The 27,764-nt window shown below is 50.1% G+C and overlaps 8 protein-coding genes across 8 annotated transcripts; 4 read left to right on the top strand and 4 right to left on the bottom strand.

The window, feature by feature from the left end:
• The first annotated feature begins 873 nt into the window (after window positions 1-873).
• On the top strand, window positions 874-3,501 carry F5B22DRAFT_593949 (Formyltransferase). The gene is made up of 5 exons (XM_047974014.1): window positions 874-1,056; window positions 1,136-1,671; window positions 1,810-1,880; window positions 1,991-2,745; window positions 2,803-3,501. The coding sequence occupies exons 2-5, from the start codon at window positions 1,320-1,322 to the stop codon at window positions 3,176-3,178; spliced, it is 1,554 nt and encodes a 517-aa protein (XP_047833776.1). The 5' UTR covers window positions 874-1,056; window positions 1,136-1,319; the 3' UTR covers window positions 3,179-3,501.
• A 3,860-nt stretch (window positions 3,502-7,361) lies between these two features.
• F5B22DRAFT_593954 (uncharacterized protein) lies at window positions 7,362-8,834 on the bottom strand. The gene is made up of 3 exons (XM_047974015.1): window positions 8,013-8,834; window positions 7,780-7,965; window positions 7,362-7,715 (listed from the first exon to the last, which is right to left on the bottom strand). Exons 1-3 carry the CDS (start codon window positions 8,452-8,454, stop codon window positions 7,567-7,569), a joined length of 777 nt encoding a protein of 258 aa, XP_047833777.1. The 5' UTR covers window positions 8,455-8,834; the 3' UTR covers window positions 7,362-7,566.
• Window positions 8,835-9,685: 851 nt separating this feature from the next.
• On the top strand, window positions 9,686-10,321 carry F5B22DRAFT_643353 (uncharacterized protein; the record flags this gene model as incomplete). Its single annotated transcript, XM_047978254.1, has 1 exon — window positions 9,686-10,321. One exon carries the CDS (start codon window positions 9,686-9,688, stop codon window positions 10,319-10,321), a length of 636 nt encoding a protein of 211 aa, XP_047833778.1.
• Window positions 10,322-11,265: 944 nt separating this feature from the next.
• F5B22DRAFT_501036 (uncharacterized protein) lies at window positions 11,266-13,779 on the top strand. Its single transcript, XM_047972450.1, has 2 exons — window positions 11,266-11,901; window positions 11,968-13,779. The coding sequence occupies exons 1-2, from the start codon at window positions 11,692-11,694 to the stop codon at window positions 13,591-13,593; spliced, it is 1,836 nt and encodes a 611-aa protein (XP_047833779.1). The 5' UTR covers window positions 11,266-11,691; the 3' UTR covers window positions 13,594-13,779.
• Window positions 13,780-14,520: 741 nt separating this feature from the next.
• Window positions 14,521-15,830, bottom strand: F5B22DRAFT_501340 (marvel domain-containing protein). Its single transcript, XM_047972453.1, has 2 exons — window positions 14,971-15,830; window positions 14,521-14,885 (listed from the first exon to the last, which is right to left on the bottom strand). Exons 1-2 carry the CDS (start codon window positions 15,268-15,270, stop codon window positions 14,691-14,693), a joined length of 495 nt encoding a protein of 164 aa, XP_047833780.1. The 5' UTR covers window positions 15,271-15,830; the 3' UTR covers window positions 14,521-14,690.
• Window positions 15,831-16,192: 362 nt separating this feature from the next.
• F5B22DRAFT_501310 (MATE efflux family protein) lies at window positions 16,193-18,369 on the bottom strand. Its single transcript, XM_047972452.1, has 3 exons — window positions 18,062-18,369; window positions 16,365-17,984; window positions 16,193-16,309 (listed from the first exon to the last, which is right to left on the bottom strand). Exon 2 carries the CDS (start codon window positions 17,910-17,912, stop codon window positions 16,392-16,394), a length of 1,521 nt encoding a protein of 506 aa, XP_047833781.1. The 5' UTR covers window positions 17,913-17,984; window positions 18,062-18,369; the 3' UTR covers window positions 16,193-16,309; window positions 16,365-16,391.
• A 1,277-nt stretch (window positions 18,370-19,646) lies between these two features.
• F5B22DRAFT_501154 (glycoside hydrolase family 43 protein) lies at window positions 19,647-21,797 on the top strand. Its single transcript, XM_047972451.1, has one exon. The coding sequence runs from the start codon at window positions 19,897-19,899 to the stop codon at window positions 21,670-21,672; it is 1,776 nt and encodes a 591-aa protein (XP_047833782.1). The 5' UTR covers window positions 19,647-19,896; the 3' UTR covers window positions 21,673-21,797.
• A 13-nt stretch (window positions 21,798-21,810) lies between these two features.
• Window positions 21,811-24,029, bottom strand: F5B22DRAFT_593977 (general substrate transporter). The gene is made up of 8 exons (XM_047974016.1): window positions 23,915-24,029; window positions 23,761-23,859; window positions 23,034-23,693; window positions 22,826-22,968; window positions 22,676-22,772; window positions 22,543-22,618; window positions 22,250-22,390; window positions 21,811-22,167 (listed from the first exon to the last, which is right to left on the bottom strand). The coding sequence occupies exons 3-8, from the start codon at window positions 23,505-23,507 to the stop codon at window positions 21,923-21,925; spliced, it is 1,176 nt and encodes a 391-aa protein (XP_047833783.1). The 5' UTR covers window positions 23,508-23,693; window positions 23,761-23,859; window positions 23,915-24,029; the 3' UTR covers window positions 21,811-21,922.
• Between the last annotated feature and the right edge of the window lie 3,735 nt (window positions 24,030-27,764).

Genomic DNA, 27,764 nt, shown 5'->3' on the forward strand with positions numbered 1-27,764 from the left:
TGTAAATTAAATTAATGTAGAAAAGTACGCGTAGCACATCTAGCTCTTTAGACATGCCTGTATATCTCTAGCAATAATGCTTGATACCCTGCCTTTTGCAGCAATCAGAGACCAGCACTATAATTTGTCAAAGACGATGCTCTCGTCGCATTCGGGTTGTATTTCTCCGCCTACACTAGTCTATGTGCAGGTCTTGGAAAAACGGGTTTGGCCAATACCCTGTTAGAATAAGCTAGGCCCAAGGCTCCAAGAAGCATCATCAATATCACTGTTACGTGTATATAGCTTGGCTCTGCGAAGCTAGGTAGGTGGGTTGGGATACCAGGCTGCGTAAACTAGTGAATCAAAGTGAAAGCAGCGAGAGCAGGCAATGGTAGTTTCCACAAAATGGCAGCCCTGCCCGGAACTGTGGTGCCTCGGTTGAGTCCGTGCTCAGGAAAGTTGGGGTTTGAGGGGCTCGACGACATGGTTCGAGAATGGTTCAAGACGTTTAATACTTTATGGTACTCCGAATTCCGCAATTTGCATCGACATCATACTTCGTACTAGTCGTATCCTGCTAAGATCGTCGTGCTGTCCGCTGTGCAGATCCAAGCGATCGTATAACTTTAAGCTTGTTTGGATAGTTAATGCTCCATCAATTACAAATCTTGAATGCATATACCTAGATCGACAGTGAACATTCAAATCTAGTGAAGTCGCTCGGTTCATACACTAAGTTACCTAATGCGAGTTGCAGAATCAAACAAGGTGAGGAGCGTAGAAATACCTAAAGTGATAAGATAAGCAAGCCACACAACTTTAGCCACACTGTACCAACGCCACAACTAGCTAGCAACAGGTACCTACCTACCTACCAACCTATTCGTCACTGGACATTTGCCATGGTAAGAGACGGCAGACTCCGCGATTCATTTTAATGCAGAGATATTGAACAGTTAATGAGAGTGCCTTTGACATTCCATATGAGGCATTTCAGTCGTTCAATGTGCATAATTTATGGTCATCAACTGCAGAACGCCTCTAAGTGAAAAGATAGGTGAAGTATGAACTCAGGTAGGCCAGCCAGAATCACGCCAATCTCGGTGACTTACGGGTGCATTGATAGTGAGCCTTATGCTAACGATCTAGTCAGATTGTTTGATTGTAACTATTCTCACTTATATCTCACCACCTATAAACATATCTGTGAAAGTTCTAAGCCGCCTCCCTGTTAAGCTGCAGCCTGATACATCGCGGAGAGAGTGAACTTGCTTCGTTTATGAGAGGACGCAGGGCTTACCTGCTCAAGCCCGGTTTCACGGATCGCCATTCTCAACATGAAATATCTCTCCAGTCTCCTAGGAGTGGCCGCAATGCGTGCAAGGTTACTGCATTTGTACCGCTCTTCGCAATATACGAATTCCCACCCTATAAAGCCTCGTTCTTTTTCCCAAGTTCCTCATTATAACAAGCCAAAACAAGAACCAAGCGTTCCCAAGGGACCACCCGTTCCTAAGGAGCCATCAGACCCTCTACACATCCTCTTCTGTGGATCCGACGAATTCAGCTGCAGTTCACTGAAAGCGCTGTACCATGAACATATCGAAAATCCCGACCTAATCCAGTCCATAGAGGTTGTCGTACGTCCGGGGAAGCGGACAGGCCGTGGGTTGCAAAAGATTCAGGATCGTGAGTACACCACTACTTATGAATCTCTTATTTTTCGACTCCCAAAACCTCATCATGTCCCATTTTCTTTGGTTCATTGATGATTCACAATATTTATACATCTTGATAGTGTTTACTGATAATTTTCTGTCTTGCTAGCGCCCATTCGAAGCGTAGCAGATACTCTCAACCTCAAAATCCACACGAGAGACACATTTACAGGATGGGACGTAAGTCACCTTACCAAGCCATCATCATCACTATGCCACCGATCTGCCTCTTAGCTTATCCCATACATCCATAATACAAAGGGTAATCCCAACTTAACAAGTATCCCCAGATGCCTACCAAAACCAATCTAATCATAGCTGTATCTTTCGGCCTCTTCGTGCCACCCCGTCTCCTCCGCGCCGCCAAATATGGCGGCTTAAATCTCCATCCCTCCTTACTCCCTGACCTTCGTGGTCCGGCTCCCCTCCATCACGCCCTTCTCAACAACTACACAATCACAGGTGTGTCACTACAAACTCTGGACCACAACGCCTTCGACCACGGTGTCGTCCTCGCACAGACACCTCGCGGCCGGAAAAACAAAGACACAATTTTTATCTCACGCCACGTTCAAAATCCATCCTATCTCCAGTCACTTATCACACCCGCGGCCACCCGCCTCCTGATCAACGGGCTCCGGGAGAACGTCCACGTGCCACCGCATGTGCGCAAAGGCTGGGTACCCCCTCGCACGCATCCCATCCGTCACGCACCGAAGATCACCAAGCAAGACCGCCAACTCACCCGCGCTCTCCTCCAAACATATAATTTCTGGGGCCCTCCCACACCAAAGATGCTGGTATCCAGCCCCTTGACCCGGCGCCAAGCAGCCATTGGTCCCCTGTGGTTTCTCTCGCGCGATCGCAGCGGGGAGCAGAAGCGCATCATCATCGAAGCCGTAGATGACCATTATCCGGAATCATCTAGTCAAGAAGAAGACTATACACCCCGACCTAGATTCAAAGGCGACCAGCATACTCACTCATTTACACTTGACTGCGAAGACGAAGAGGATAATGACATATATACAATCGAAGAGGAAGAGTACAAATACTCACTTACCCTTGAAGCACAAGAGCTCCAGAACTAATTCTTGCCCAGCAAGGACGTGCCCAGCAAGGACGTGCCCAGCAGGGACGTGCCCACCATGCTCGCCCCAGCAAGCGCCAAGCCCGGACCCCTGGAATTCGCAATCCCGTTCGAAGACGAGCCAGAGGACGACTCGCAGCAACGATCGGAGACGCAACACGACCAGCGCATGAACCTCACGTTCTGGGCCCCGGAGATCGAATCCGACGACCTGTACCTGGGTAAGAACCGCATAGTCAGCCTCAAGGTCGAAGGCGACAAGGCGCGTCCCGCGCGCCACGCTCTCCACGCCTTCGTCGTCAACACCGAGGACTGGCGGGCCTACACGTCGCGACGGGACTATCTCGATGCGCAGAAGAAGAAGGACGAGAAGGAAAAAGAAACTTGAGCAAACGATCAATTTCCAAAGGTCGATATGGTTAAGGGTTGGGGAAAGGGGAGGTGGTGCCCGGGATTTCAAGCATGTAAGGGCAAATGGTGAATTCACCGAGTAGGGCTCGTAACAATACGTAACTGAACAATAAATAGTAGGTATGCAAACGCGTGTTGTAGAGAAACGTTAATAAATGTATAATAAAATATATCATATTGTCGGCATATATAGCAGTACTAGGTATTTGAGTACCCGGTGCATTGGTTTTTACTTAGTTATACATATTTATACTATGATGATGGCGCGACGACCCGTACCACACCAGCCAATAAAATAACACCTCTTGTCTATCACAAGTAATTATACTGCAAGAAGTCATGTAGGCCAAGGTCACACATGAAGAATAGTCAAGCACAGTAGTACAAGTCAATTGGGAATCTTGAATTCCAAGACCCAAAGATGAGACGAGTTTCTAATCATACATCGGCATTCAATGCCCATAACAACCACCACAAATCCTGTAGCGGGGGACACTGATCATTTCAACGTTTGCTTCGTGGGCCAGTCAAGTTTCAAATCATGAACTCCATATCTTCCTTCCTTCCTTTCCCTTTGCTTCCACCATGTCATCGTCATCGTCGTCGTTATCATGGCATTGGGCTCGGACCCAATAAACCAAGACATTAAATTATGTTGTAATTTGTGATTCTTACTCCCTTTGTTGTTTTGTAGGTTTTCTTTTGATACATTGACGGTACACGCACAAGCGAAAGTTGCCCGATGCAAATGGTATTGACAGCTCAGCTCAGCTAAGCTGCCATGTCTCGACGGTCTGTCACAGCCGGGAGACGTTGTATTTTATTACATGCTCTTGCGGTGCTCATCGTCCACAGAGCTAGACTCGCTCGAAGAAGAAGTCTCAGTTTTGGTCAAGGCATTGTCATCCTCAGCAACGGGGCCATGGAGACTCTCCTCAAAGACGGGTTCAGGTTCGTTGAACTCGAACTTGGTCTTGAAATCGTGGAGGTGGTTGGAGTAGCCACTACTATTGGAACGGCGACGGGCATTGACGAAGTTGAACTGTTCGTCGACGATTTCCTCACCCACATTACCCCTGAGGATTTATTTGTTAGAGCTGTGGCTCACTTGAATGGATTAGGTGTGTAGGGTGAGGGGGTATGCTTACCAATTGCCCTTGCCAGCGCCATTCTTCTTCGTCTTCTTGGGGTCAGCACCCTCAAAGCCGTTCTTGGCAAAGAATTTGGGCAGGTTGTCTTGAGGAAGGACAGTTCCCTCGGCCAGACCAGCATGGTCCTTGTCGTTGTATTTGTGAGAACGAGTCACTGTTTATCATTCACAACACGTTAGCAGCTGGTCTGGTGTGGTAGTAACGATAGGAACCCAAAGGGTGGGCGAGCGATGACCCTATAGTGATGGGGGGCCGAATCATAGGTCAAAGTGCAGCAATAGGGGGTGTATTTGACCTACTCTTAACGGTGTTTGTTGAGTTGGATTAGTTCAAGATGGAGAGATATTGGTGCCAATGGCGATGATGATGGCTATGGATGACGAGAAGAGTTGGTGACGATGGATGATATCAAAAGAGTTGGGAGGGGTTGATATCGGTTGTAGTAGATGGATGAAGAGAGAAGGTAGCTTGATGGATGACGGAGGACAAAGGTTGGATTTGAGGGGAAAGATGAGAGTCAAGTGCCAAATGTACTAGGAGAGGTATGTATAAGTAGGTAGGTAGGTGTAGGTATGGCAAGGTAGTTCAGGTAGGGGTGAATGAACTACAAGGAGGACCGGAGGAGATGGATGGCAATTGGATGACGGTCGATGGTGGAGAAGAGGTCGATCCAATCGAAGGGCTGGCTGTGGGAGTTGTAGTAGTTGCAGTAGAGTTGTAGTGTAGGTAGACGGATTGCAGCAATTGGTGGTGATGACTTGTCTTGCTGATCTGAGATTCCGGTTGGCGGCTTGGAAGTCTTAGGCTGATGGTCGATGATGGATGGGATGCTGTAGACTTGGATGTAGACTTGGATGTATGGTATACAGGGGGGTACAGAAAGCTGTTAATTGATTGTTTGTCTGTTTGTTTGAAGTGTTGCGTCTGTGTAGGATCAGGAGAGAAGAAAGAGATGCGGGAGTTGTACGATTCAAATACTACAGAGCATCTCGGTGAGACCGGGCTGTAAGGATACAGGATATACAGGTACTCTTCTAATAACTACACGATCCTTGTTAATCCCTATTAGGCATCGTAAGAGCAGTGGATGCTAAAGGTACGTGTACTTGAACACGAGTTGACAGTGTATGTAAGTACGTGTTATGTAGAGCAGTGAGAGTAAGAGAGGCATTTACAGAAGAAGCTGCCTTACAGTACCTGTTGTCTTGTCCTGTTCTGTCCTGTTGTAAGTACAATACTTAGATGAAGGCAGAGTACAGTGCAGACACTCCACAGTCTACCGTCTCACGAAATATACTGTGCGGATGGAGATGACGATGCGGGTAAGTGCACTACAGGTCAAGTTTCTGCGCCGGCGTTGCCCAAGATATAACCAGAAGTGGCGTACCGCGTCGGTATCTTTTCGCAGAAGATGCGGCGGATGGCTACATGCTGGCAACAGCAGGCGGCTGCTTGCAGAGTCGCTTGCAGAGGAGTCGCACGATGGTTGGCGGCAAAGCCAAAGGAATGGCGAGATTGTCGCGTGACCTGCAACCCCTCCCTCAGCAGACCTCAGCAGTGCCCATCGTCACCGCTGCCCCATCGGAGTCATTCCAGAGTCTTGTTGTCGGGTCTTTTTTAATTACCTACCATGGTAGAGCCGACATGTCTCATGTATCTGTCATGTACGATAGGGTGCATTGGATATTATTATTACCTGGCGCTGTTGATTCTTTCCCTTTTCTTTCGTTCATCCTCTACAGTGCGTTGTGATGAATTGGAGTAACTGCCTCAGTTGGCCGTCCACTATTACATCATAGCTCGAGTTAATTCGGACAGTTGTCCCAGCTCGCCAGCATCAACGGCGAATTGATCAGCGCCCGCTTAAACTCTGTTGACAGCCAGCCTCCAGTCCGTTGCGTGTCCTTTGCCTATCTATCTAGGTATTCTGATCTATCTATCTCTCCTACCCACATAACCCCATTGCGTGATATTTCGTCTTTGTGGCATGGAACAAAGAATCACTCGTTGTTGTCCCTCATGAACGAGACCAAGAAGCATGTCTAGACAGTAGCATCAAGGTCCCTAAATCATACAGAAGTCCATCAGCACCTACGCCCCTACGAAGTAGTACTACTTCCTACACTGCCAAGTACATACGAAATAGGTAGCACAGTTGCTAGGTACCCATGCTGCATAGTGTACGCATCACTGTGCGGCCCATGCAAACGTTAGGCCCACTTCCCCAGCTTTCTGCCGTTGAGTCCAGCCAGACTAAGCTTAACCAGGCATAGACGTATGCGGGGAATTCCCCTCTCGAACCCTTTTTACTTGACCAGCTGACAACGCCTCCTCGACTGGTCAAAAAGGGGGCCTTCAAGGTCGATTAGCTAACCAGGGGCTAGACTCTTGTCTTCTCGACTCCTATATCGGCGGTCCTGATCGAGGCATCATGACACGTGCCAACTCTGGATTGTCGTCCAAAACAGCTCGATGATTCATTCATGCTGACGGCAGGCACATGATCGGTGTTGGGAACATATCGGATGCGGTTGGGATCGGATTTGCCCGAGCTTATTCCTTCACGAGCTGCGTCTACGGCCTTGTCGTGTCGGAACTGCGAGGCGGAGGAACTAGGTGAAGTTAGAGGACTACATACTTCTGGGATACAGGATTGACAACGGAGACATCACATGGCTTGAAAATAAACTTACTTGGCACTTCAATATTGACCGCACCGTGTTGTTTACCGGAAAGTAGCAAGAGGAAAACACTGATAGTGGCGTTGGATGTTGCGAATCCGGCTATTTGCTTTGCCTAGATCCCCGTTTCGAGGTGATCATTATTCATGCTATACTTTAACCTAAAGAGAACCTCAATGACCAAGCCATGGAGATGGCTTTAATTGGCTGCATTCATCGGCCCTATTGTAGATAGATGGCCCTTGCTGAATCGGAGAGCATAATCCAGGTATCCGTTCAGTTGCCAGCTAGAATGTTTAGAATATTTACATCCACAACGGATCTACAATACGAATACAACAAAAACTAACTGGTCTCGTATTTGATTGTGGAAGGTGGATGATTCTATCTTTTTCTATAACCCCCTGTAGAATCTATCCCTGATATATGCATCTTATAGTACATACTGATGACTCGCGATGGAGCCATAGCGTTGTTTAATACAAATGACGGAAAGGAGTAGAGTAAAGCGTAGTTCTATCAATTCTGAGAGATCACCTCTTGGCTCGTCGCTTTCCGATATCCCAGCCCCAGGATCTCAACACTTTGACGACCTTGGGCGTCACGGCAGCTGTCAAGGGGACCCTGAGGAATATAAAGCTCTTGTGGATGGCGTAGGCGAGAGCTAGCTGAGTGCCGAGGCCTAGATTGATAGGTATTTAGACGCGTTGTTTCTCATGGGCTGGATTTAGCAGGGGATGACATACTAGCCTCTGACTTATTCCTTTGCTCAGCCTCCGCGACACCCCAGCCGGCTACTTCGACCTCGGCACCGCCTTGAGACTGCTCTTGCTTGGCTTCTTTCAGCGCCAACCGATATTCATGCCATCTGTTGCGGATAGATTCTGGTATGGCCATAGAGACGTGCGACACTACCCAGTGTTCGATTTCGCCTTTATTGAGTCAGAGATGATCTAACGTAAGGGATTCATTTGCCTACCTATCCTTTCCGTGCCAACTACGCGCACAAGCAAGAAGCAGAACGGGAAGTCTAGCACACTGAGACCCAGATACACGCCAACGGCAGCCCAGCCATATTCTCTGGATAGCTTCTTGAGCCTCGCGGATAACCCCTGAGGCGCTTGTGTATTCGGTTTGCTCGGATCGGGTTTCGCGTCTCGTAACCGCGAGGTTTTGTGGAATGATCGCTTATTTGTTCGTATGGGGGATTGGTATGCTTTACTGGTAGGAGTGGATATTCTCGGCCTGTAACCGATTCTCTGGGTGGCCCTCGAGGCTGGGATCCGTAATCCGGGTTGCGATATCGAAAAAAAAGCTCGCCTTAGGAACTGCGCTTCTAAGCCAAGCGCATTTTGTAACCCGACGGCATTGCCGGATGGTTGCAGAAGCGGACGGAGAGTCCGGAGGCAGGCCCGTATCATCCCGATCCCCCCTTTCCCTTCAAAGTAGCCGAATGGGAAATTGCGATCGGAAGCTCGAAGTACGCTTAGGGGAGTCTATCGGGTTGTTGGTATCGCCGTCGGTGCGTCGGGAATGGTGGAATAATCGCGGGACCACTGGGAAGGGATGAGGGCGCTGATTATCAATAGGTCGATGAGGTCTAATAGTGCACGGTGAGGTATTAGGCAGGGATTAATAACATATGTCTATTCTCTAAAAGAGGCCTAGGAATAGGTAGCTAGATGTGAAGGTCATGACGAGAGTGGTGACGTGCAAATGAGGAGAGCTAGGCGGCTAGGCGTGCGCAAAATTTTGGAAAGCTCGGGTCAGAGCTAGCATCAGCTGCAAGGTGATGCAACCCGTGGCAGCGCGGGACGGTGTTTGTAAGGGTCCGGCGGTGCATCCAGAGCCCTCGCCCTAGGCCGCTAACACCGAGCCATTGATTGCTTGCCCTTAATTCCGGGCAACCTTGCTCAGCCCAACCGAATGTGTTATTTATTTTGTACTACAATTGTTGGGCATTTTAGGACTATTGCATTTACAAGGTTGGCACTTGTCGTATATTCAAAATACCTCTGTATGATGTGTCGACTTAGTGCTCGAATGCTTGCCTCAAAGTGCACCGCTTCGTAATAGCTTGATTTGAGAAAAGGAAACCTCTGATCACACTTCTCCGACTTTGATTCAACTGGTTGACATGCTATAAGTCGTACACCTGTAGCCGATTTTCTAGGCGTCTGTATGATTGTATTCGAGATACCGGGTTCATATTAATAATCTATCACGGCCAAATAGATTTGCAGCTCAACCCAGTCGAACCTTACACACAGTTGATACCATGTTCCACTTACGCAGCTACCTACTTAGGAAAGGCAATAATGAGGCCGAGGAAAGGAAGTGAAGGAATTAAGAGGGGGTAGGGATGAATGGAAGAAAGGTGAAGGAAAGATGTCCCAGTGTCTCTCTCCTTTCTTTCCTCAAACCTGAACTTTAAAGCTACCCTCAGAAACTGTCAACAAGGGCTTATAAATGAATAGGTAGCAACACGTCTGCATTTGGGCTGGGAATCACTCGCGTGTATCAATTCGTCCCGGCATAGACAATTTTGATGCTACTTCACATTATTTCCAGGTGTGTTTTGTTCCACTCTTGCTCTGCTCAAAGGCTGGCCCATCCACGAAGCTGGTCAACTACCGGAGCTTATTCTTCATCATGTCCAATACACCACCACTACAACAAGAACAACGAGAATTTCGTCTATTTCCAAGGCTCCCCACCGAGATACGGTGGATGATTTGGCGCTGCACTTGGACACCAAAAACCGTCGAAGTAGAACTAAAAGTTCCTGCTCCTATAATACGTTGTCCTGATGATGGTTATGATCGTCTTCCTTGTATTACAGACTCTTCTGGGATGGAAGTGCTCCCTATCTCAAGCCAGGTGAACAAGGAGTCGCGGCATGAAACTCTAATGTTTTACAGGCCCTCCTTTGTTCGCGATGACGGTGTGTGGAAGGTGCAGGATGGTCACAGCTATTTCAATGGTTACTGTTATTTCAATTTTCATCTCGATAATTTGTACACTGGAAGGCAACACTGGATCCGGCGATGGCTAGGTACTGATAATTGTCGACAACTTCAACGACTGACTGTCTCATCAAGCTTCTTCCTCCCGCCCTCGCAACCCCGTTCTTCCTTTCCTGCTCCCGGTCTGCCCGCTAAGTCGGTAACGAAGTCGTTTGAGGCGCGCGAAATTGATGAATTCTTGGACAACAATTACCCCAAGCTAAGTGAAATCACCATGATCGACATGACATGGGAAACGAAGATCCAACCATTCCAGCTCTAGAAGAGTCCGGCTTCAGCCCCATTTCCTATCCCAACCAACGAATGTGAGGCTCGTATAAGTTTCAACAGGCGTCATATGTACTCTCCCCTATTTTCTACTTGCTTGTTTTGTTTTTGTTACACGGTGGTTGTATCTTGGTTACAACACATCATGTTGTATATTCTTGTTTCGCTACCTGGCCTTTCAAAGGCTGACACTAACGACGCTGGAATAGGGTTGCTGGGCGGGTTTACACCATCGAAGTTCGATATAACCCTGAACAGGACGTGTTGTACGGGCAACGACAATTAGACGAAGACGTCCTGAATGACGTGAAACAATACCTGTTCGAGTCTCTGCTGGGACCAGGGCCTCCCGTTGTTGACTATCCTCACCATTTTGGATATTATGTCCAGTTAACCAGTCTCTGGCATGCAGTACAAACAGCACTAGCCACAGGAGCCGAATCCTGACTCGTCTTGCTCATACTCGGGCCGGGCTATCCGAGGCCAATGGCCTTGTCCCTACTATCAACGTTATGCATCAGCCCACTTCGAGATCAATTAGTGTACCTAGCTGAAGTCGCGTTTACCCCTCTGGAAACGCTCACATTTCGACAAATGCCCCTCATTGCGGTCCCAGGCGTGTGGCTAGGTAGATAGACCCGGTCGGCAGACTCGACTAGGCAGGTTGTCAGCATCTTAAAGAGCAGGTACACTAAACGTTATTTTTACACAACTAGGTATTCACCCTCCACTATGTATGACAATGACACGCTTTACAGTGCTGACGCGCGGAATTCGCAAAGACCCTGATGATCCCCCAAACCCCCCTGGTTCGTCTATCTGTACTGTAACAGTATTCCCAGCAGCACGCCATATACATAGGTAGTAGACTAGAACTTTGTACTACTTATGGTCCTGCGAACGTGTTCCCACATGCGGCACAGCTGCGGTGAGCCTGTGACAGACAAGCACTAGCTAAGGACCCAAGTGGTCAATGTCATCTATCACAATCACCAAGCGCAGATCTGGATCTACCTATCCCTGGCTTGTCAAGGGAGGTAGGTAACATACGATGTCACATAGGTGCAGTAAGCGGCTACCCGCTTTCCCTCTTCTATCCACCACCACCTGGGTAATCATGCCTAGACTGCTGTAGAGCTGTCGCAGCTTCAATGCGGCATCCAATAGCTGTGCCGCCATCATGTCAGCTTACCTTAGTAAACGCGGGCTTCTACTGTTGGTGGCATTGCACATGCTCAAATCGTAGAATCCCCTCTGTACATTTTCTCCTTCTTTCTTCTCTTTCCTTCATTTTTGTTTGGTTTTGGCAAGTATCTTGAATCATTCCTAGTCGCTGCCTGTCTTTAGAATACCCCGCTAGCTAAAATGAGTGAATCGTTTGACTACATCGTTGTTGGCGGCGGTACGGCCGGTCTTGTCGTAGCTGCCCGACTCACCGAAGATGCTAGTGTTCGCGTGCTGGTCATCGAGGCCGGCGCCGACAAGAGAGATGACCCTGCTTTAGAGACGCCCGGTCTTGTTGCTGGGGCTTATAGTGATGATCGCTTCATCTGGCCATTCCAGTCAACTCCACAGGTGAGGACGAATGCTTCTTCAACGAGGCCAATATGTCCGGCATGCTTATCAAGTTGTGATCATTAGACCGAGTTAAAAGGTCGTCACCTTCGACAGGATACCGGCAAGGTCCTGGGTGGCAGCTCATTGACCAATTTCATGATGGCCATGTTTCCCTCGCGCACCAATTTAGACACATGGGCTCAAATGGGAAATAAAGGCTGGTCCTACGATGACCTCGCTCCTTACTTCCAGAAATTCGCGACATCACACCCTCCGAGCCAAGCTATCAAAGAGACATTAGGAGGCCTATCTTACTACCAGGATGACATTAAAGGCAACGGCCCCATCCAGCTCTCCTTTGACGACCAATACGCGGACATGAACAAGAATTGGTTCAAGACCTTTGCCGAGATGGGGCTAGAGATGAAGACGGATCCCAGGACAGGCAGGGCCATCGGTGCATTTCAAAATTCATCGACTATTGAGCTTGGGAAGAACACTCGAAGCTCATCCGTCACCGCATACTACACGGAAGAGATCGCCAAACGACCGAATTTGAAAGTCTTGTTGGAGACGACGGTACAGAGAATCATCACAGAGACCCGCAACGGCCAAGTCCTCGCGACCGGCGTAGAAATCAAAGATAAGGATGGCAAAGTTAGCACCCTCTCAGTCGGCAGAGAAGTCGTTCTCGCCGCGGGAACCATTAGAACACCACAACTGCTGGAGCTATCCGGCATCGGCGACCGCGACCTCCTCGAGAGTCTGGGCATCAACGTCGTGATCGACAATCCCAACGTAGGCGAGCACATGCAAGACCACCTCATGACGTCGCAGCAATTCCCCGTGAAAAAAGAATACCCGTCGGCAGACGGCCTCCGCGACCCGGAGAGATTCAAGGCGGCCTTCGAGCAATACGCCACGTCAAAGCAAGGCCCGCTCGCAGGCATGGGCACAAGCGTGGCATACGTGCCCCTCGCGGACCGCAACGGCGTCATGACGGTGTCAGACCGCAAGGCGCTCTTCGACAGATACCTCTCGACGACGCCGACGCTGAACCCCGTGCAGAAGCGCGAGTTCAAGCTGATCCGGTCGCTCCTCGAGGCCGAGACCGAGCCGGCGATCCAATACCTGTGCTTCCCGGGCTCGTTGACCGTGACGCCGCACCCGGAGACGCTGACGGACATGTTCACCTCGCACGCGCCGTACGACTGCGTCGGCATCATGTCGTTGCTGAACCACCCGTTCTCGCGGGGCAATGTGCACATCTCCTCGCCGGATGCGTCGGTGCCGCCGACGTGGAACCCGAATTACTGCTCGCACCCGCTGGACCTCGAGATCCTGGCGCGCACGGTGGGCTTCGTCGAGAAGATCGTGAATACCCCGCCGTACAGCGACATGATCGACACGAGTCTGAAGCGCCTCCCCGACGCGAAGGGCGACGACCTCGATGTCGCGAAGGACATCGTGCGGGGACGCACTGTGTCTTGCTTCCATATTGCCGGGACGTGTCGCATGTTGCCGCGCGAGCTGGGGGGCGTGGTGGACGAGAAGTTGATCGTCCACGGGACGGCGAACATCCGCGTCGTCGACGCGAGTATGATCCCCTTGGAGCCGCTGGGCAATATCCAGACCACTGTGTATGCTGTTGCTGAGCGGGCTGCGGATATCATTAAGGAGAGCAGGAAGATCACGCTGCCTATACGCTGAAGATTATGAAGTACCTACTTACTTTGATGCTAGAGAATAGATAAAAAGGGGTCAAGATGTAGACGTGGATATGACCCGGGAGTAACTCGACGGCATGATAATGAATGTACGCAGTATCTAATGTAAAGATCCCGAAGAATCGAGGTGATTGTTCCTACATGTCTTCAGTCTGCTACCAAGCTGCCTTGCATATCAGAGACATATACCCCGTTAGTAAGCGCAGGTATCAGAATCAGTACCAAGGCGAAATCGAGCTGCTCATGAACTTAACTGCGTGTTCAAATGGATGTTAAGAATTCATCCATCTCAGTACGGAGTATTCATATGTACTTAGTAGTTTATACGCATATGTAATGAGTGATAGCAGAGAGTTATAATGGAAGAGTGCCAAGCAAAGGTAAGAAAATAAGCAACACACTAACAGGATCGAACTTGGTTCGTTCTGTTACGTAGAAGCAAAAACAAATGGCAAAAGCGAAGTTGTTGTTCGAACTGAACCGTTGGGCCAATTCGGCTTCGTGGGTTGTAGCTACTTCGCTGAAGAATCTTAACACTAGTATCTTATATATCTCAACAATCAGACCCCCTTTGCGAGTCCTTATAATAAGTCGGCCTTTACAATTCAAAACGCTTTTCTATGTCGGCGCCAGGAATCACCAAGAGCATATTTTGTTTGCTGGACGCATTGGAATTGCGGTAATATTTTCTACATGACCGAAGCAACGAGCCGGATGAATAACCTAATTCCCAACGCCTAAACATGATACCAACATCGTAATCCGACACAAGTATGTCTTTAAAAAGACCAGGACTCCGCTCCATCATTAACCTCATCGTACCAAGCCAACTCTGGAATCACCGCCGTCTACAGCGGTCCATGGCCCCAAACAAATACTGTAAAGTGACCTCAACCCAAACCCACCTCGTATCCTATACATTATAAAGCGCCCGTAAATGAAGTTCCCCAGGGGTGCCCAAGAGAACGACCGACCGATAATCTCCCTCTCCCACTAATATTGTGAATCCCAGTCTCGTACATGTCCAGTCCCGTTGTGCTGCGCTTCACCGTCGGCATTGTCAACGCGATCGACGCTTCCCTAGACGCCGATCTGCGACATGCTTGGGCGTCCTACCGACCCGCCGCCCCGTCGGAATTCCTTAAATGTAAGGAACAGGGTGGCGGCGAAGGTGGCGAACAGGAACCACACGAAGACAAGGCCGGCTTGGATCTCGCGACAGCGCTTCTGGGTGTTGTCGGAGCCATAGGCGATCCAGCCGGGTGATCTTGAGCCCTGCGATTGCGCAATACGTGTCAGACAAAGATCAATTCAATTACAAAAAGTTGTTGGATTAGGGATGTGCAGCCCTGTAACTTACCGGGTGAGCGCAGTTGACAGTAGTCAGCTTGGCGGATAATACTACTGCGCCGATGAAGGTGAAGAGTGTAGAGAGGCCGTCTAGCGCGAGCGAGACGATGGGCATGGCTACGGCAGAGATGAAGTTCGAGGCGAGACCGTAGAGCACGGCGACCCAGGCCAAGGCGCATACGAATATCGAGAAGTTGATGGCTGCGGCTGCGTGTGCTGAGTTTGCGCGGACATTGCCGAGAAGGGCGGTTGCGATGAGGACGAGGAAGAATTGCGCTAGGCGCAGGATTGAATTGACTATGGTTCGCATGGTGGAGGAATAGTCTAGGCAAATGTTCGTATTGAGGTGGTATTCAGTCGGGTTGGATGAATTCGTTATTATGGTCCCCAGCGATTGTTGCGGAGGTCCCAGCTATGTAAATAGAGGGGGAAGTTCTCGAGTGCGATATATCGGTCGTAACAATAGGATGATGGACTATTATTGTCGAAACACAATAATCGACAGCGAGATCAAAGGTGCTAATCGAGCAGAAACGAGGTTACAGTAATAGCTGGTTGCTATGACAGATTGCTTTTGTTGATTATTATCGGCGTTGCTATATAACGACTGTGGTGGTACAGGACGGGAACAGGGGTCGAGAGAGAAGAGCAGATCTGTGTGTCTGTGGCCCCGGATTTGTTAATGGTTCAATGCAAGGATTCGATGGTTATTGGTGGAGTGGTTGTTTTCTGATGGCTACACTACGGAGACAATAAGAGCGAAGAGAAAGGCAGAATGGTGATGATTTGTCTGAGCAAATGGATGATGTGATTATTAGAGCGTTAGGCAGGTAAGGTAGTCAGTTATCTGAAGTAGAAGAAGCGAAGTGAAGTAAAGTCAAGTCAAGTCAAGTGTGAGATGAACTTTCTCATCAGATAGATCTATGTGGCCAGGGTCCTTCTTTTTGTTCAGGGACCTCTTGAGATGATCCCTCCAAGATGCCTCGAAGGAGTGGGAACGGCCTTGCTTGGACTAATGAGGTCATACGTTGAGTCGTGGATGTGGGTCTCCCGTTACCCACTCGCCGCTGCTCGATGATGCGTGCCATAGCAACGATCTTCTCTATAATTGGACATCTATACCCCCTTAGCAGAGCCCCTAGCAACCAGATCGCACACTAACACCGGCCTAACAGTCCACTACACCAAGTCCGCTCCGGCAGTGCTGGACCAGTACTGGGTACTGGGGTTCCAGTGAAGGACAGTGGCATGTCTCACTGTTGCATCAATTCCCACGAGCCGCGCGCCAATCTCGGTCCCAACGCCTCACCGAACGCCGCGAGAATGTTCCTAGCCATTCATTCTACATACTTCTATAAATGTTAGTTTCATGATACGATACAATACAATACCATGCTCACACACTCTGTCAGATTGGATTATCAGATATCATCATAATGGACTGCTGTCCGCTTCAGTCCCCGGTAAACCCACCCCGCCGGCCTGGAGCCTCTCGATGGCCTTCTTTGCCTCTTTATCCCACTTGGTCAAACCCACGATGCCCCATTCAAGAACTCCCACGATGTACAAGGCCACGCAATTGCCGAGCCAGAGGCCCCCCAAGCCCCAGCCGTGGAACGCGAGATATATCCCCGTTGGCAGTGCGCCGCCGTAGTAACTGACGAGGTTGACCAGCGCTCCAACCCATTGCTTCCCCATCCCCCTCAGTGCCCCGCCACAGCTCCCGTTCAGGCCGTCCGCGATCTGGAACAGTGCTACAAGCGGCAACACCTCTGCTACGAGGCCAACGACGCGCTCGTCGTCGTTGAACATCTTGCCAAACACGTTCCTCGTGCTCATGAGGATGCTCAGGATGATGGCCCCGTTCAGTACCGATAGCACCGCCGCACAGTGCGCTGCCCGAGCTGCATCCCGTGATCTTTGTGCGCCCAGGAGGTTGCCAATCCGAGAGGAAGCGGCAACTCCCAGCCCAAAAGGAATTGTATTGATGATCTGATCCATGGTCATGATAACCGACTGCGCTGCTAGTGGAATCATCCCCAGTCGTCCAGCTGCCAACGCTACAATCTCAAAAGCCCACCATTCCGTGCCGACGTGCACGACACCCAGCAACGCTAGACGTGTAAATGGCCAAAGGTGGGCGATAGCCACTCTCGGGTTGAGTCCGCCCCAGCATTCGTAACCACGGACGAACGCTGCGTAGCCCACGAGGAGCAGGAAAGATGCCCAGTAACTGATACCCGTAGCAATCGGCGCCCCGTACAGTCCGATCCCCAGTTTGTGGACAAGCAACCAGTTTAAAAGTATGTTGAGCGGGGCCGTGATGAAAAGAACATAGGTTCCCGGCTCATAAATTCCTTGTGCTTGCAGATACTTTTTCATCGTTTCGAACCAAACGTACCCAAGACCTCCTGGGATGAGGATCTGCAAGAACTTAGCACTCTGGACGCAGATAAACTCTTCCTGTCCTAGAGCACGGAATAGCGGTTCCGATACGCTCCATAGTACGGCGATGATGGCATACATGATGGTGAATATGAAAATGCCTCGTTGCAACAGGACTCCCAAGTCGTGTCGATCTTGTGATCCGGTGAAGCTGCTGGAAGCAAGGGTGTCAAGCGCTGTGGTGCCCCCAAGTGCAATTAACCACGCTGTTGACGTGGCAAACATGTAAGAGAAAGCAGCTGTGGCCAGCGCTTCCGGCGAGAGCTGTCCGACTATAAGGATGGATGTTGCTTGCAAACTATTCTGGAGAGCGTAGGCCAGAATCACAGGTATCGATGCCTTTACCAATATCCAAATTTCTCTAAGCCATTGTCGATACTGAGGTCTGGCATCATCCTGATCTCCAATAGTCGGCTTTCGTAACAACGCGGTCGACTCGGTAATAGGGGTTGAAAGTCGGGATGACGGTGACGACGGCAGGTTCGAAGAGTCTGAAGTTTCTGTCATGTTGTTCGATGGCTTGATAAAGATTGAACGGCCATTGGTAGGTGGTTGATTCTTCAGGTTGGGTAAAGGTCTCTTGTAAAGGTTTAGGAGATCTGCTAGATTGGTTCTCAGCTATACGCCAAGTTCTGCTCGACTAGGTAATACCGCACCTATTCGAGACCCGACATTATTACGGACTGCGGCCCGTTGTCCTCATATCTCAAGCAACGGACTTCGCCAACGACCAGGTAATCACGACAAATGAACGACAAATGCAAAGATCTGGAAGAGTGATAAGAGCGAATCAGTGGGTATTCATTACATTGCGTAAGTAGTCACGATTTCTACGTCCTTTGACAACCATTCTGGCAACACTACAACGGCTCCCGCTTATCTGGTACGTCGTTGTACCAGAACAATAAGCACCCTTATGGTACTGCGGTCATCAATTAACTATACCCCAATAGCCAGATTCTGTGTATATCACACACAACTATTACCAATAAAACAAGGTGCATAGGATACTCAGTTGGCTGGCTTCTAGGGCGAGTTTCGTGTGTTGTGCATATGCCAAGCGCTATTCCGTCGATTGACGATTGACGTGGAGTTCTACCTTATCCCTTTAGGCAATCGATGCGGTCAGCTTTGCGGGCCCGGCGCCGTGTTATAGGTGGACGGCCGCCGGTGCGTTATCTAAGACCAATGGAAATATGTAAGTCTTTTGTTATTCCAATTGCTTTTCTACCGCCCTCCCGTGATAGGCAAAGGCATCAGGATACTGTAGGTGAAGCGGTGGGGTTTGGGGCTTCTCTTACTTACTGTTGTATGCATGTAGGTAGATCGCATGCTTCTTGAAGATTAGGTACTTCTCGGCACATCAATGCAAGCTGTTGTACGTCTGTTGAAGATACGTTGGATTGGTCCAGAGGGGCGGAGTTCTTTCCGTACGACGATGCTCTTATGATGTACGTGCAGGTGCTGTTGTGCCACGGCTAGTGATTGTTGGTTAGAACTCGTATCGTAAGTGCTTCGCCAATCTTGTATCCTCCGTCTGAAGCATGAACAACTAGATGGACGTCTATGGAATTGCAGACTCATACACAGCTAATATATTGTCACACTTTTTCCTTATCTTCCTACATACGCCTTCCTACGATCCAAGAGTCATACCTGATCATGTCGGGTCTACGTAATCGAGTCATTGCTAGTGCAACCCACGACTTATCTTCGCGTCTATGTGAAGTATGAGCAGGCGCTTTTTATTTTCTCATGCTCATCTTAACTAGTTTACATAGCTCGTATCAGATATTTCATTGTTCGAGTTGAAGATGAAACGCTGAATACTTGCAATCTTCGGTCCTTGAGGGTTTGAACTTGCTCGCGTCTTTCTGTTATGTTCCGAGGTACAATGGCATTTAACATAGCACGCACATGTATCCGTATACACGATATGGTGATTCGAAAAGGAACTGCCTGTTCAAGGGCATCAAATTGACTCGTTGCCATCTTGGAATTTGATTGTAAAGCTTCTTGGAATCGACCGTGAAGACCGATTATGAGGTCCTTTTCATCTTGAAACCGTGAAGTGACTGCTAGGCAGCTCTTGTCGATTTGTTTATTAGACAAGGGAGAGGAATCGCCTCGATATTGGCACTATACGAACTTATAGAATGTAAGTTACATGTGGTCCCTACCGTTCGGTCCTAGCATACCGACAACATGGATCACTGGAAATATTCACCCCGCCTCCCCATCCATGAGTGCGGAGAACCCAGACGTGACATAAGATCGTGGGCCGACTTGCCGGTTAAATATACTCGCCGTATCGGACGGGAGATCCGCATACCCGAATGGAATATGTACGGCCGGAGAAATTTCTACTGTCAAGACGAAGCACAATGGCACCCGAGTACGCGGGACCAAGAATCTATAAAATGGGTCACGACGCCGGCCCCCCTTCCGATCTCGAAAGTAGAGCACCAGGGTCGTCCCTCTCCTTCACACGATGAGACTGCCAAATCTGATATCGACGCTGAGCTTTCTCGTGGCCATTGGGCCCGTAGTTTCGGCTGCCGCTCCAGTGAGTCCGAGGAACTCGACTTATTATAACCCGATCCTGCCCGGCTGGCACTCGGACCCGTCATGCGCGCAAGTCAACGGGACATTCTACTGCGTGACGTCGACATTCATCTCGTTTCCAGGCCTACCAATCTACGCTTCCAAGGATCTGGTCAACTGGAAAATGGTCAGCCACGCGTGGAATCGCGAAAGTCAGCTACCAGGCGCCAGCGCCCGCTCGACGGCGCAGCAAGTAGGCATGTTCGCCGCGACCCTACGATACCATGAGGGCCTATTCTACGTTATATGCGAGTACCTCGGCGTTTCGGCGCGCAATCTGGGCGTAGTCTTCACCTCGACGGACCCGTTCGACGACCGCGCCTGGTCCGACCCAGTGACGTTTGAATCGGACTTCATCGACCCGGACCTCTTCTGGGACGACGACGGGAAAGCCTATGTCGCGACGCAGGGGATAGTGCTGCAGGAGATCAACCTCGCGACGGGCGAGCTCAGCCAACCGCCCATCAGCCTCTGGAACGGCACGGGGGGCGTCTGGCCAGAGGGCCCGCATCTGTACAGGAAGGACGGATGGTACTATCTCATGATCGCGGAAGGCGGGACAGCGACGGACCACTCGATCACGATCGCGCGCTCGCGGAATCTGAAGGGTCCGTACGCAGCGTACGAGAACAACCCGATTCTGACGAACCGCGGCACAGATGAATATTTCCAGACCGTCGGCCACGGGGACTTATTCCAGGACGAAGCGGGGAATTGGTGGGGTGTAGCTCTGGCGACGCGCTCGGGGCCGGAATGGGAGATCTACCCCATGGGTCGCGAAACGGTGCTGTTTCCCGTGACATGGGACGAGGACGAGTGGCCCGTCCTACAGCCCGTCAGGGGCAAAATGAGCGGCTGGAGGCTGCCGCCTCCGACTAGGAAGGTCCCTGGGACTGGTCCCTTCAACACCGACGACGATGTGTACGATTTCAGGAAAGGCGAAGAAATACCCCGTAACCTGGTATACTGGCGCGTGCCGCCACAGGGCGTAATTTCAATTGCGGAGAAGGGCCTCCAGATGATCCCTACGCGGAACAATCTCACTGGCACCCCGGAATCCGCGACAACGCCTAAGTTGACGGGTCAAGCGGGTCTTTCGTTTATCGGAAGGAGACAGACGCATACGCTGTTCACATTTAGCGTCGACGTGTCGTTTTCTCCGAGGGGTGTCGACCAAGAAGCTGGCGTCACGGTATTCCTGACGCAGTTCGCGCACATTGATCTCGGCATCGTGCTCCTCGCGCCATCTGATACAAGTAGCTCGAGCGAAGCGCCTCCTAAACCAGGGAAACCTGAACTAGCATTCCGGTTCCGCGCCGAGGGCACGGGGACCCCGTCTGCGCCGAAGATCGTGCCGGTTCCATCGGTGTGGCGCCACGGGAAGATTAGATTGCAAATCGAGACGCTAAATGCGACGCATTACAGTCTGTTAGCTATGTCTGCTGATAATCCCAGGGCGAAGCTGACGATCGGCACGGCGTCTGCGGGCCTCGTGAGCGGTGGGAGCGGATCTTTCGTCGGCAGTCTTGTGGGTGCTTATGCTACCTGCAATGGAGCTGGGTCGGGACACGCTTGTCCTGAGGGCGGCAACGCGTATTTTAGTCGTTGGAGGTATAGGGGTGAGGCGCAGTATATATCTGCTACGGAGAGCGTCCGATTTTAGCACTGGGTAGTATGCTTGGTGTTATGAGAATACGAGGACGCGAGACCGTAAACAGATTGACAAGGAAAGAATGAAAATATCATTTCTTTCAAGAGTCACTCATTATCATTAATCTATCCCAAATCTATTCTTTATACCCTTTAGCTCTAAGTCCCATTTCTATCCATGCCAAGTAAGCCATAACCCATATACGGAAGCCCATTTGATATTGCATAATCCCATATCATAATCGTCGTGGTATGCCAGCCAGCTACTTCTTCTCGAAATTGTCAGGTGCCACCTCGACGATAGTGACCTGACTATCTGAGATACGGGCTATCTCCGCGTCGATGAAAGCCTGCGGCCGGGTAGGCTGGATCATCTCCTTCTTGCCGCAGACGAGCCACGAGGGGTTGCGGAGGAACATCTCGTCCATGTCTTCGAGCTTACGCCCCGCTGTCTCCGGGTAGAAGAAGTATACCAGGGGGAAGAATAACACGCAGAGGATTGCGAAGACTGCATGGGCGGATTTCATAGTCAGATTGTGATGGCGAGAAATATTAAGTGATGAGAAGAAACAGAGCGGAGAAGAGCTTACTCAAAAAGAACGCCCATTGCAGATTGTCGATGCCGACTTTGGTGAATTGCACCACTGCGAATCCTGTTATCCAGTTGGTAGCAGTAGCTGCACCAGCTCCACGAGTACGCCAGCCTATCGAGTTTACTTCCGCCGCGTAGACTGCAGAATCAATCGTCAGTAGCCTTGTCTACGACTAAAGCTCTCTGAAAGCAGGACCTGGAGTTTGCGGAGTCCGCATAGTGTGGAAATTGCCATGTCAAAACGTGAACAGTTGGCGAAAAGAGAAGATAGAAAGGCGAGAAGTTACTTACCCCAAGGAATGCCTGCCCATGTGGGCGCGAAAACAGCATGGTAGATTATGATGAAAGCCACTGCCACATTACCAAACTAGAATATGATCAGAATTCAGGGACTGCTTCTTCTTCGGAGTCCAGGACCGCTTACAACTTTCATCCTCGCAGGGTCATCGTGGCTACCTTTCAGCGCCAGGGACGTTATCAGATGACAGGCCGCCATAAGCAGTGAGCCGTATAACATAAGTCTTCAATTATCAGTTTCACGCAACTAGTAGAGCGTCTGAGGGAAGGGACTCACTTGCGTCGTCCGAGGCTGTCGACAAAAGCCAGACTAAAGAACGCGGCGATGAAGTAAATCGTGCCATTTACCGCGGCGAGCAATCGGCTTGTTTGCAGACTGAATCCGACAATTTCGTGGAGTAATGTGGGTATGTAGAACCCCTATGTACCAACATATTAGCAAGAGGACATACATCGGCCGGTCAAGGAGAGGTTTATATCAGTACCAGGCTATTGATCCCAGAGAACTGCTGCATGAACTGCGTTCCGCAGGGCAGGATAAGACGCCGGAGATTCTGTGTCCTGTCTCGGTTTCGGAGGACGTCCGCCAAGGGCACTCGGTACGACTTCTCGAGACGGATAGACGCCTTGATAGAGTCGTAATCAACCCTCACCACGTCGCTATCAACAGACTCATCGCCAAGTCTCGCGAGCACCTGCTTCGCAGCATCATCGTGGCCCACGAGGAGCAGCCATCTCGGACTCTCGGGCACAAGTGGTGCGAGCGGGAAGATGATCAACGCAAAGAAGAGCTGAAGCAGCAGAGGAAGCCGCCATTGCAACGCGTCGCTGCGGAAGGACAGTGCATAGTTGATCCAGCTTGAGAGCGCGAACGAAGTCACGTTAGCCGAAGCCCCGATGACGAGGAGTCGGCCACGGAGATGGGGCTTCACGCATTCTCCTAGGTACACTGGGGACATTGTCGAGGTTATACCTATTCCGATGCCATTGAGTGTTCGCCCTATGACGAGCTGGGGCAGGCTGTATGCGGAGCCCTGGAGCGCGGCGCCGACGGTGTTCAGGATGTGGCCTGCTATGATGGTCTTCTTCCGTCCGAGCTTGTCGCCTAGTGCGAAGGCAACCAAGGCACCGACGAATGCTCCAAGCTAGGAAGGACCGTCTATTGTTAGAATTCGCACAGGAAATCGATATCGGAAAGAGTGTAAGACTCACGAAGAAACTACTCGTCACCGCGCCGGATATATTCCCATCGTTGATCTGTGGGAAAAGGTTCAAAAAGTCTTGCGATACAAGGACACCGGCAAAGACACCCTGTCCAATTCTCATCAGTTTGGGCATTCTCTCAATGTCATCTTAGACCACTAACCTGGCAATACCCAAACCAGCAGGCGGACACTGGTTCCTAAGTATCAGCAACTCGTAATGTCATGCTGTTGATCGTGGGTTTGGTGTACTGACTTGCATCGATCAGCGTCACCAAAGCGACTAGTAGGCCACCTCGGACCCCATGATTTGAAATGACAGCCATAACGATGGGAATTGAGCTTTCAACAATTGAACACTACAATGTTACGTACAGCACATATAATTGACTTCTTAATAGACTAGCATCAGGGAAGAGTGAGAGAGCGGCCGATTTTCACAGCCCTCTATATATCAACCGCTCCTTTATTTTATTTTGTCTCAATCCGCTCGCTACCAATGTACACGATTCCGTGTCGGACTCACGATATTTGGTTCTTCCGCCCTCGCGACCATGCTATTGCAACACGTTCCACGCCGGATCACACACTTACCCACAAGACCCGCCGACCGCGGCGCTTGTTCCGTAGCGGACCGTTAGCTGTCACCACCAATCTAGACCTCGTTTTAGAAGGTCCGGGTCTCGACAACTGGACGACAGTGCGGAGATATCTGTTGGTCAAGCTTTTCTTGTGACCAACAAGTTTTTCACCGCCCTCCGGTTCGCGCTCGGGTGGGCTTCCTGCACCGAGATGGAGACTGCTATCTAGATAAGCCGTCATGATATCGGGCCCAATTGATAATGCAGGAAGAAGCGCGTTGGGATGCCACATAACGACGAATAATTAGGCAATTACATTTGGAGCCGCCTGTCTCCGCCTAAGGTGGAATAACTAGCTTGCATGTGACACCCTGAGGGATTGCTCATTCATGGAATCCATAGAGATGGAATTCATAAGTAGTTTCTCCTACTGAGATGAGTGTCAGCACAATTAGTTTCCATACTACCCTACCCGTTCTGCGTTCGATAGCATAAACTCGCTCAGTGCAGATTGATTTGAAATGGATTTGGGCGGGATATTGCTAGAATCGCGTCAGAATCGCAAATGCCTCGAGAGATCACAAAAGGGGTGTTTTAGAGGGACAGACAACACGCAGAACATAGGAAACAGGAGTTGGTGCCCTCAATGCCAGGCGGCACTCTAGGCCTCTCCTCATGTCATGCCCGGAGCAATATGAGCAATATACTAATTATGGCATAAGTCTCGTCACAAGGCTCTGTCAACCCAAGCCTTTATTTTTAAACGTCGTAAGACTTGGACGAGACGCTGTTCCCGTGTGAGGTCAAGATAAAAATGGAGATTATAAACCAATAACGCCTTGCGTGTGCAGACTGGTCACCATCGGCTGAATGAGGCATACCGAGTCGAATCGTATCATCCTCAGAACACACCTCAAACCAGGTTTCTCGACGGCTGCGGAGGTGGTGCTTGTTGGAGACACGGTGGACGGTGCTAGATGGGAAGCCGGTCCCAATTCTGGCTTCTTCAGTGTAACTGTCAGGCACCTAGCCCTATAGGCTGACTTGACTCAAGGGGGTGTTCACCAACGGGCCAGTATCGAGATCAACGGAGGATATCAGTTAGCCTGGTTTACTTTACCTTCGCCGACATTGCCGCTATCGCCACCACTAAGGTGACACTGATGCAGGTCGTCTCAGACCATCGCTTGTTTCAGAAATGCAGGGTGTTTCCTCTGAGTGTGGGGGAATAAATGCCCGTCAATGGATGGGTGCCATCACATATCGTACGGTAGTGGCGGGAAAGATCAACGTCTTTCACAGCTCACAAATTGGCCGTTGCATATGGCCTAAGATGGTCGACGTCGCTTAACTTACTTAGACCGGTTCCGCAAGGCTGCTTAGCTCTTCGCTACCTACGGTATTGACAAATGAACGACACGATGCTACGCAGCGTCAGTAAGGTTCCTGTCCTGTTCTAGGGTTCGTTACCTCATAGGTATTTTGGTCCTCGATAGTGTCATGTCAACGGTACACACCGTTAGCAACTCCATGTGACTCGAGTGACGATGGTATTTGATAGGCAAGCTGACCTATCAGGAGAGCTTCACCCATCAGTGCTATACATATGGGGGCTGCCTGTAGTGATGACATGCCGATACGAGAGTAGCATCGAACTATAACGGGTGTTGTCTTTTACTGTAGAGGTTGTCAGTTTGCCTATAACCTTACTGAATTCGGAATCAGTATCGTTGCCGGACCAAGTGCAGTAAATGGCGCCGTTCCTATTCTAGATTCTGGCCATTGGGGTCTTCCCGGGCTGTGCCGCACGGGAGCAGCTCAAACCAACAAGTGACCCTCCACAACGACCCGACCCGGTGGTGGATTGGGTATGAGGCGCTGGCGATGTTACTGATCCACTCCGACGTCACAAATAGCGAGTCAAGCCAGCGCAGATCAATATTCGCTTCGCCTCGGTGGTCGGCAATCTGGCAAGGCGAACTAGAGGACAGAAGAGGAGTAGCAACCTGTATGGAACTTCACTAAGGCGAAGGGAAGTCCTTGAATGTAGTCTATAGCCGGCCGGGATTGTGACCATGTTCATAGCCGCAACGCCATAACATCGAGACAATAGCAAGACCGAGTTGTAAGCAGTCGGACCGAACGGGTAAGTATCTACGACACCGGTAGACACGTCGATTATCGGTGGCTGAGTCGGCTTGATTTAGTCTAGAGAGACACCTATGCAAGGGACTAACCTTAGAATGACATACTTTCAGGCGTGTTAGGATGTCATGCATAACGGGAATGCTAGATGCGCTGCCGTGGGCCGATTGGAGCGTTTATCATGAAGTTTTGTGAGATGGGTGACGAGTATAGCTTGAAAGTCGTAGTGACGATGGGGGCGTCAAGGAGGGGCACGAGGAGCACGAGGGGTTTGACGACGAGTTTGGGACTTATCTAGACAAGCCAAAAGAATATAGACGTCGGCTGATGGCACATGCCAACCATGACGAAGGGTACATGTAGCGGTACCATGCAATGTCAGTGTGACACTTGTGAGCAGCAACTCGCCAGACTCTAGTCTAAGACAAGCCACGCGGTTGAGTGGCATTCCGCGCGGGTGTGCAAGTAGTACCTAGGTACTGAGAAGAGCGATCGATCATCAATCACTGCAGTCTTACCATAGGCGAGCGGCTGGCCTGGAAGCTTCGTCAGGAGCCCCCAAATCTCAGGCACCGTGTATGTGTACACGAGGTGGCTACACTCATGTGGTGTAGAGTAATGTTGTAGCATCCTCAGTCGCAACGCGGGGTGCGATAGCAGCAGAGAAGGTTTCACGATTGCCAACTACCATAAAGTGCAGACTCGCGAAGTCGGGAGATGTCCCTCTCTCCCTCCCTTCCTCTCCCTCTTTCTTTCTCTCTCTCCCTCTCTCCTCTTTCCCTAACACGGAAATGAGACAGGCTAAGAGATGAAGAAACTGACCAAATTAAGACCTCCAATGAGCTCGACTATAATTAAAGATTAAGCGCCGGACCGGAAGGCTGTGATAATGATGATGTTATTGGTCTTGGCTTACCTATTGTAGGACCTGCGGTCATCTTGCGGGGACTACAGAATACTACGCTGGTAGCGTGGGTGGAAAAGTTATGCTGGGGAGAAGGGGAAAGGGAAGACAAGGGGTGGAAAACACATGATCTTGTGCTAGACACCTAGGGAGTTGTCTAACTTTACCTACTTACTTATTGGGTAGTTAACCTATATGTAGATATTTTGGTCAGATACGTGCATACATAGTAAGTTCAGGAGTATAATTAAGTCCTTAGTAAGTCCTGCCGTAATGAGGCCGCTGACAACTTGGAACACGGTGCCTAATGCCGACATTGTCTTGTATTATAGTATAGCACTGTCAACGGTAAATTGCTGGTAGACTGTCTTTGCCTGACTAGCA

Source organism: Xylaria bambusicola, assembly GCF_022495145.1.
Source record: "Xylaria bambusicola strain CBS 139988 unplaced genomic scaffold F5B22scaffold_7, whole genome shotgun sequence".
Taxonomy (NCBI): domain Eukaryota; kingdom Fungi; phylum Ascomycota; class Sordariomycetes; order Xylariales; family Xylariaceae; genus Xylaria; species Xylaria bambusicola.

Excerpts from the sequence above, each read along its gene's own strand:
- F5B22DRAFT_593954 (XM_047974015.1), bottom strand. The coding sequence starts at position 8,454 with ATGATACGGGCCTGCCTCCGGACTCTCCGTCCGCTTCTGCAACCATCC. Across the intron at positions 7,966-8,012 it reads AGTTGGCACGGAAAGGATAG|GCGAAATCGAACACTGGGTA; the intron begins GTAGGCAAATGA and ends GACTCAATAAAG. Across the intron at positions 7,716-7,779 it reads AAGGAATAAGTCAGAGGCTA|GCCTCGGCACTCAGCTAGCT; the intron begins GTATGTCATCCC and ends CTATCAATCTAG.
- F5B22DRAFT_593977 (XM_047974016.1), bottom strand. The coding sequence starts at position 23,507 with ATGTCCCCAGTGTACCTAGGAGAATGCGTGAAGCCCCATCTCCGTGGC. Across the intron at positions 22,969-23,033 it reads TCTCTGGGATCAATAGCCTG|GGGTTCTACATACCCACATT; the intron begins GTACTGATATAA and ends GTTGGTACATAG. Across the intron at positions 22,773-22,825 it reads GACAGCCTCGGACGACGCAA|ACTTATGTTATACGGCTCAC; the intron begins GTGAGTCCCTTC and ends TGATAATTGAAG.
- F5B22DRAFT_501154 (XM_047972451.1), top strand. The coding sequence starts at position 19,897 with ATGAGACTGCCAAATCTGATATCGACGCTGAGCTTTCTCGTGGCCATT.
- F5B22DRAFT_501340 (XM_047972453.1), bottom strand. The coding sequence starts at position 15,270 with ATGCGAACCATAGTCAATTCAATCCTGCGCCTAGCGCAATTCTTCCTC. Across the intron at positions 14,886-14,970 it reads CTGTCAACTGCGCTCACCCG|GGCTCAAGATCACCCGGCTG; the intron begins GTAAGTTACAGG and ends GCGCAATCGCAG.
- F5B22DRAFT_501036 (XM_047972450.1), top strand. The coding sequence starts at position 11,692 with ATGAGTGAATCGTTTGACTACATCGTTGTTGGCGGCGGTACGGCCGGT. Across the intron at positions 11,902-11,967 it reads CATTCCAGTCAACTCCACAG|ACCGAGTTAAAAGGTCGTCA; the intron begins GTGAGGACGAAT and ends TGTGATCATTAG.
- F5B22DRAFT_593949 (XM_047974014.1), top strand. The coding sequence starts at position 1,320 with ATGAAATATCTCTCCAGTCTCCTAGGAGTGGCCGCAATGCGTGCAAGG. Across the intron at positions 1,881-1,990 it reads ACACATTTACAGGATGGGAC|ATGCCTACCAAAACCAATCT; the intron begins GTAAGTCACCTT and ends AAGTATCCCCAG. Across the intron at positions 2,746-2,802 it reads TATACAATCGAAGAGGAAGA|CAAGGACGTGCCCAGCAAGG; the intron begins GTACAAATACTC and ends ATTCTTGCCCAG.
- F5B22DRAFT_501310 (XM_047972452.1), bottom strand. The coding sequence starts at position 17,912 with ATGACAGAAACTTCAGACTCTTCGAACCTGCCGTCGTCACCGTCATCC.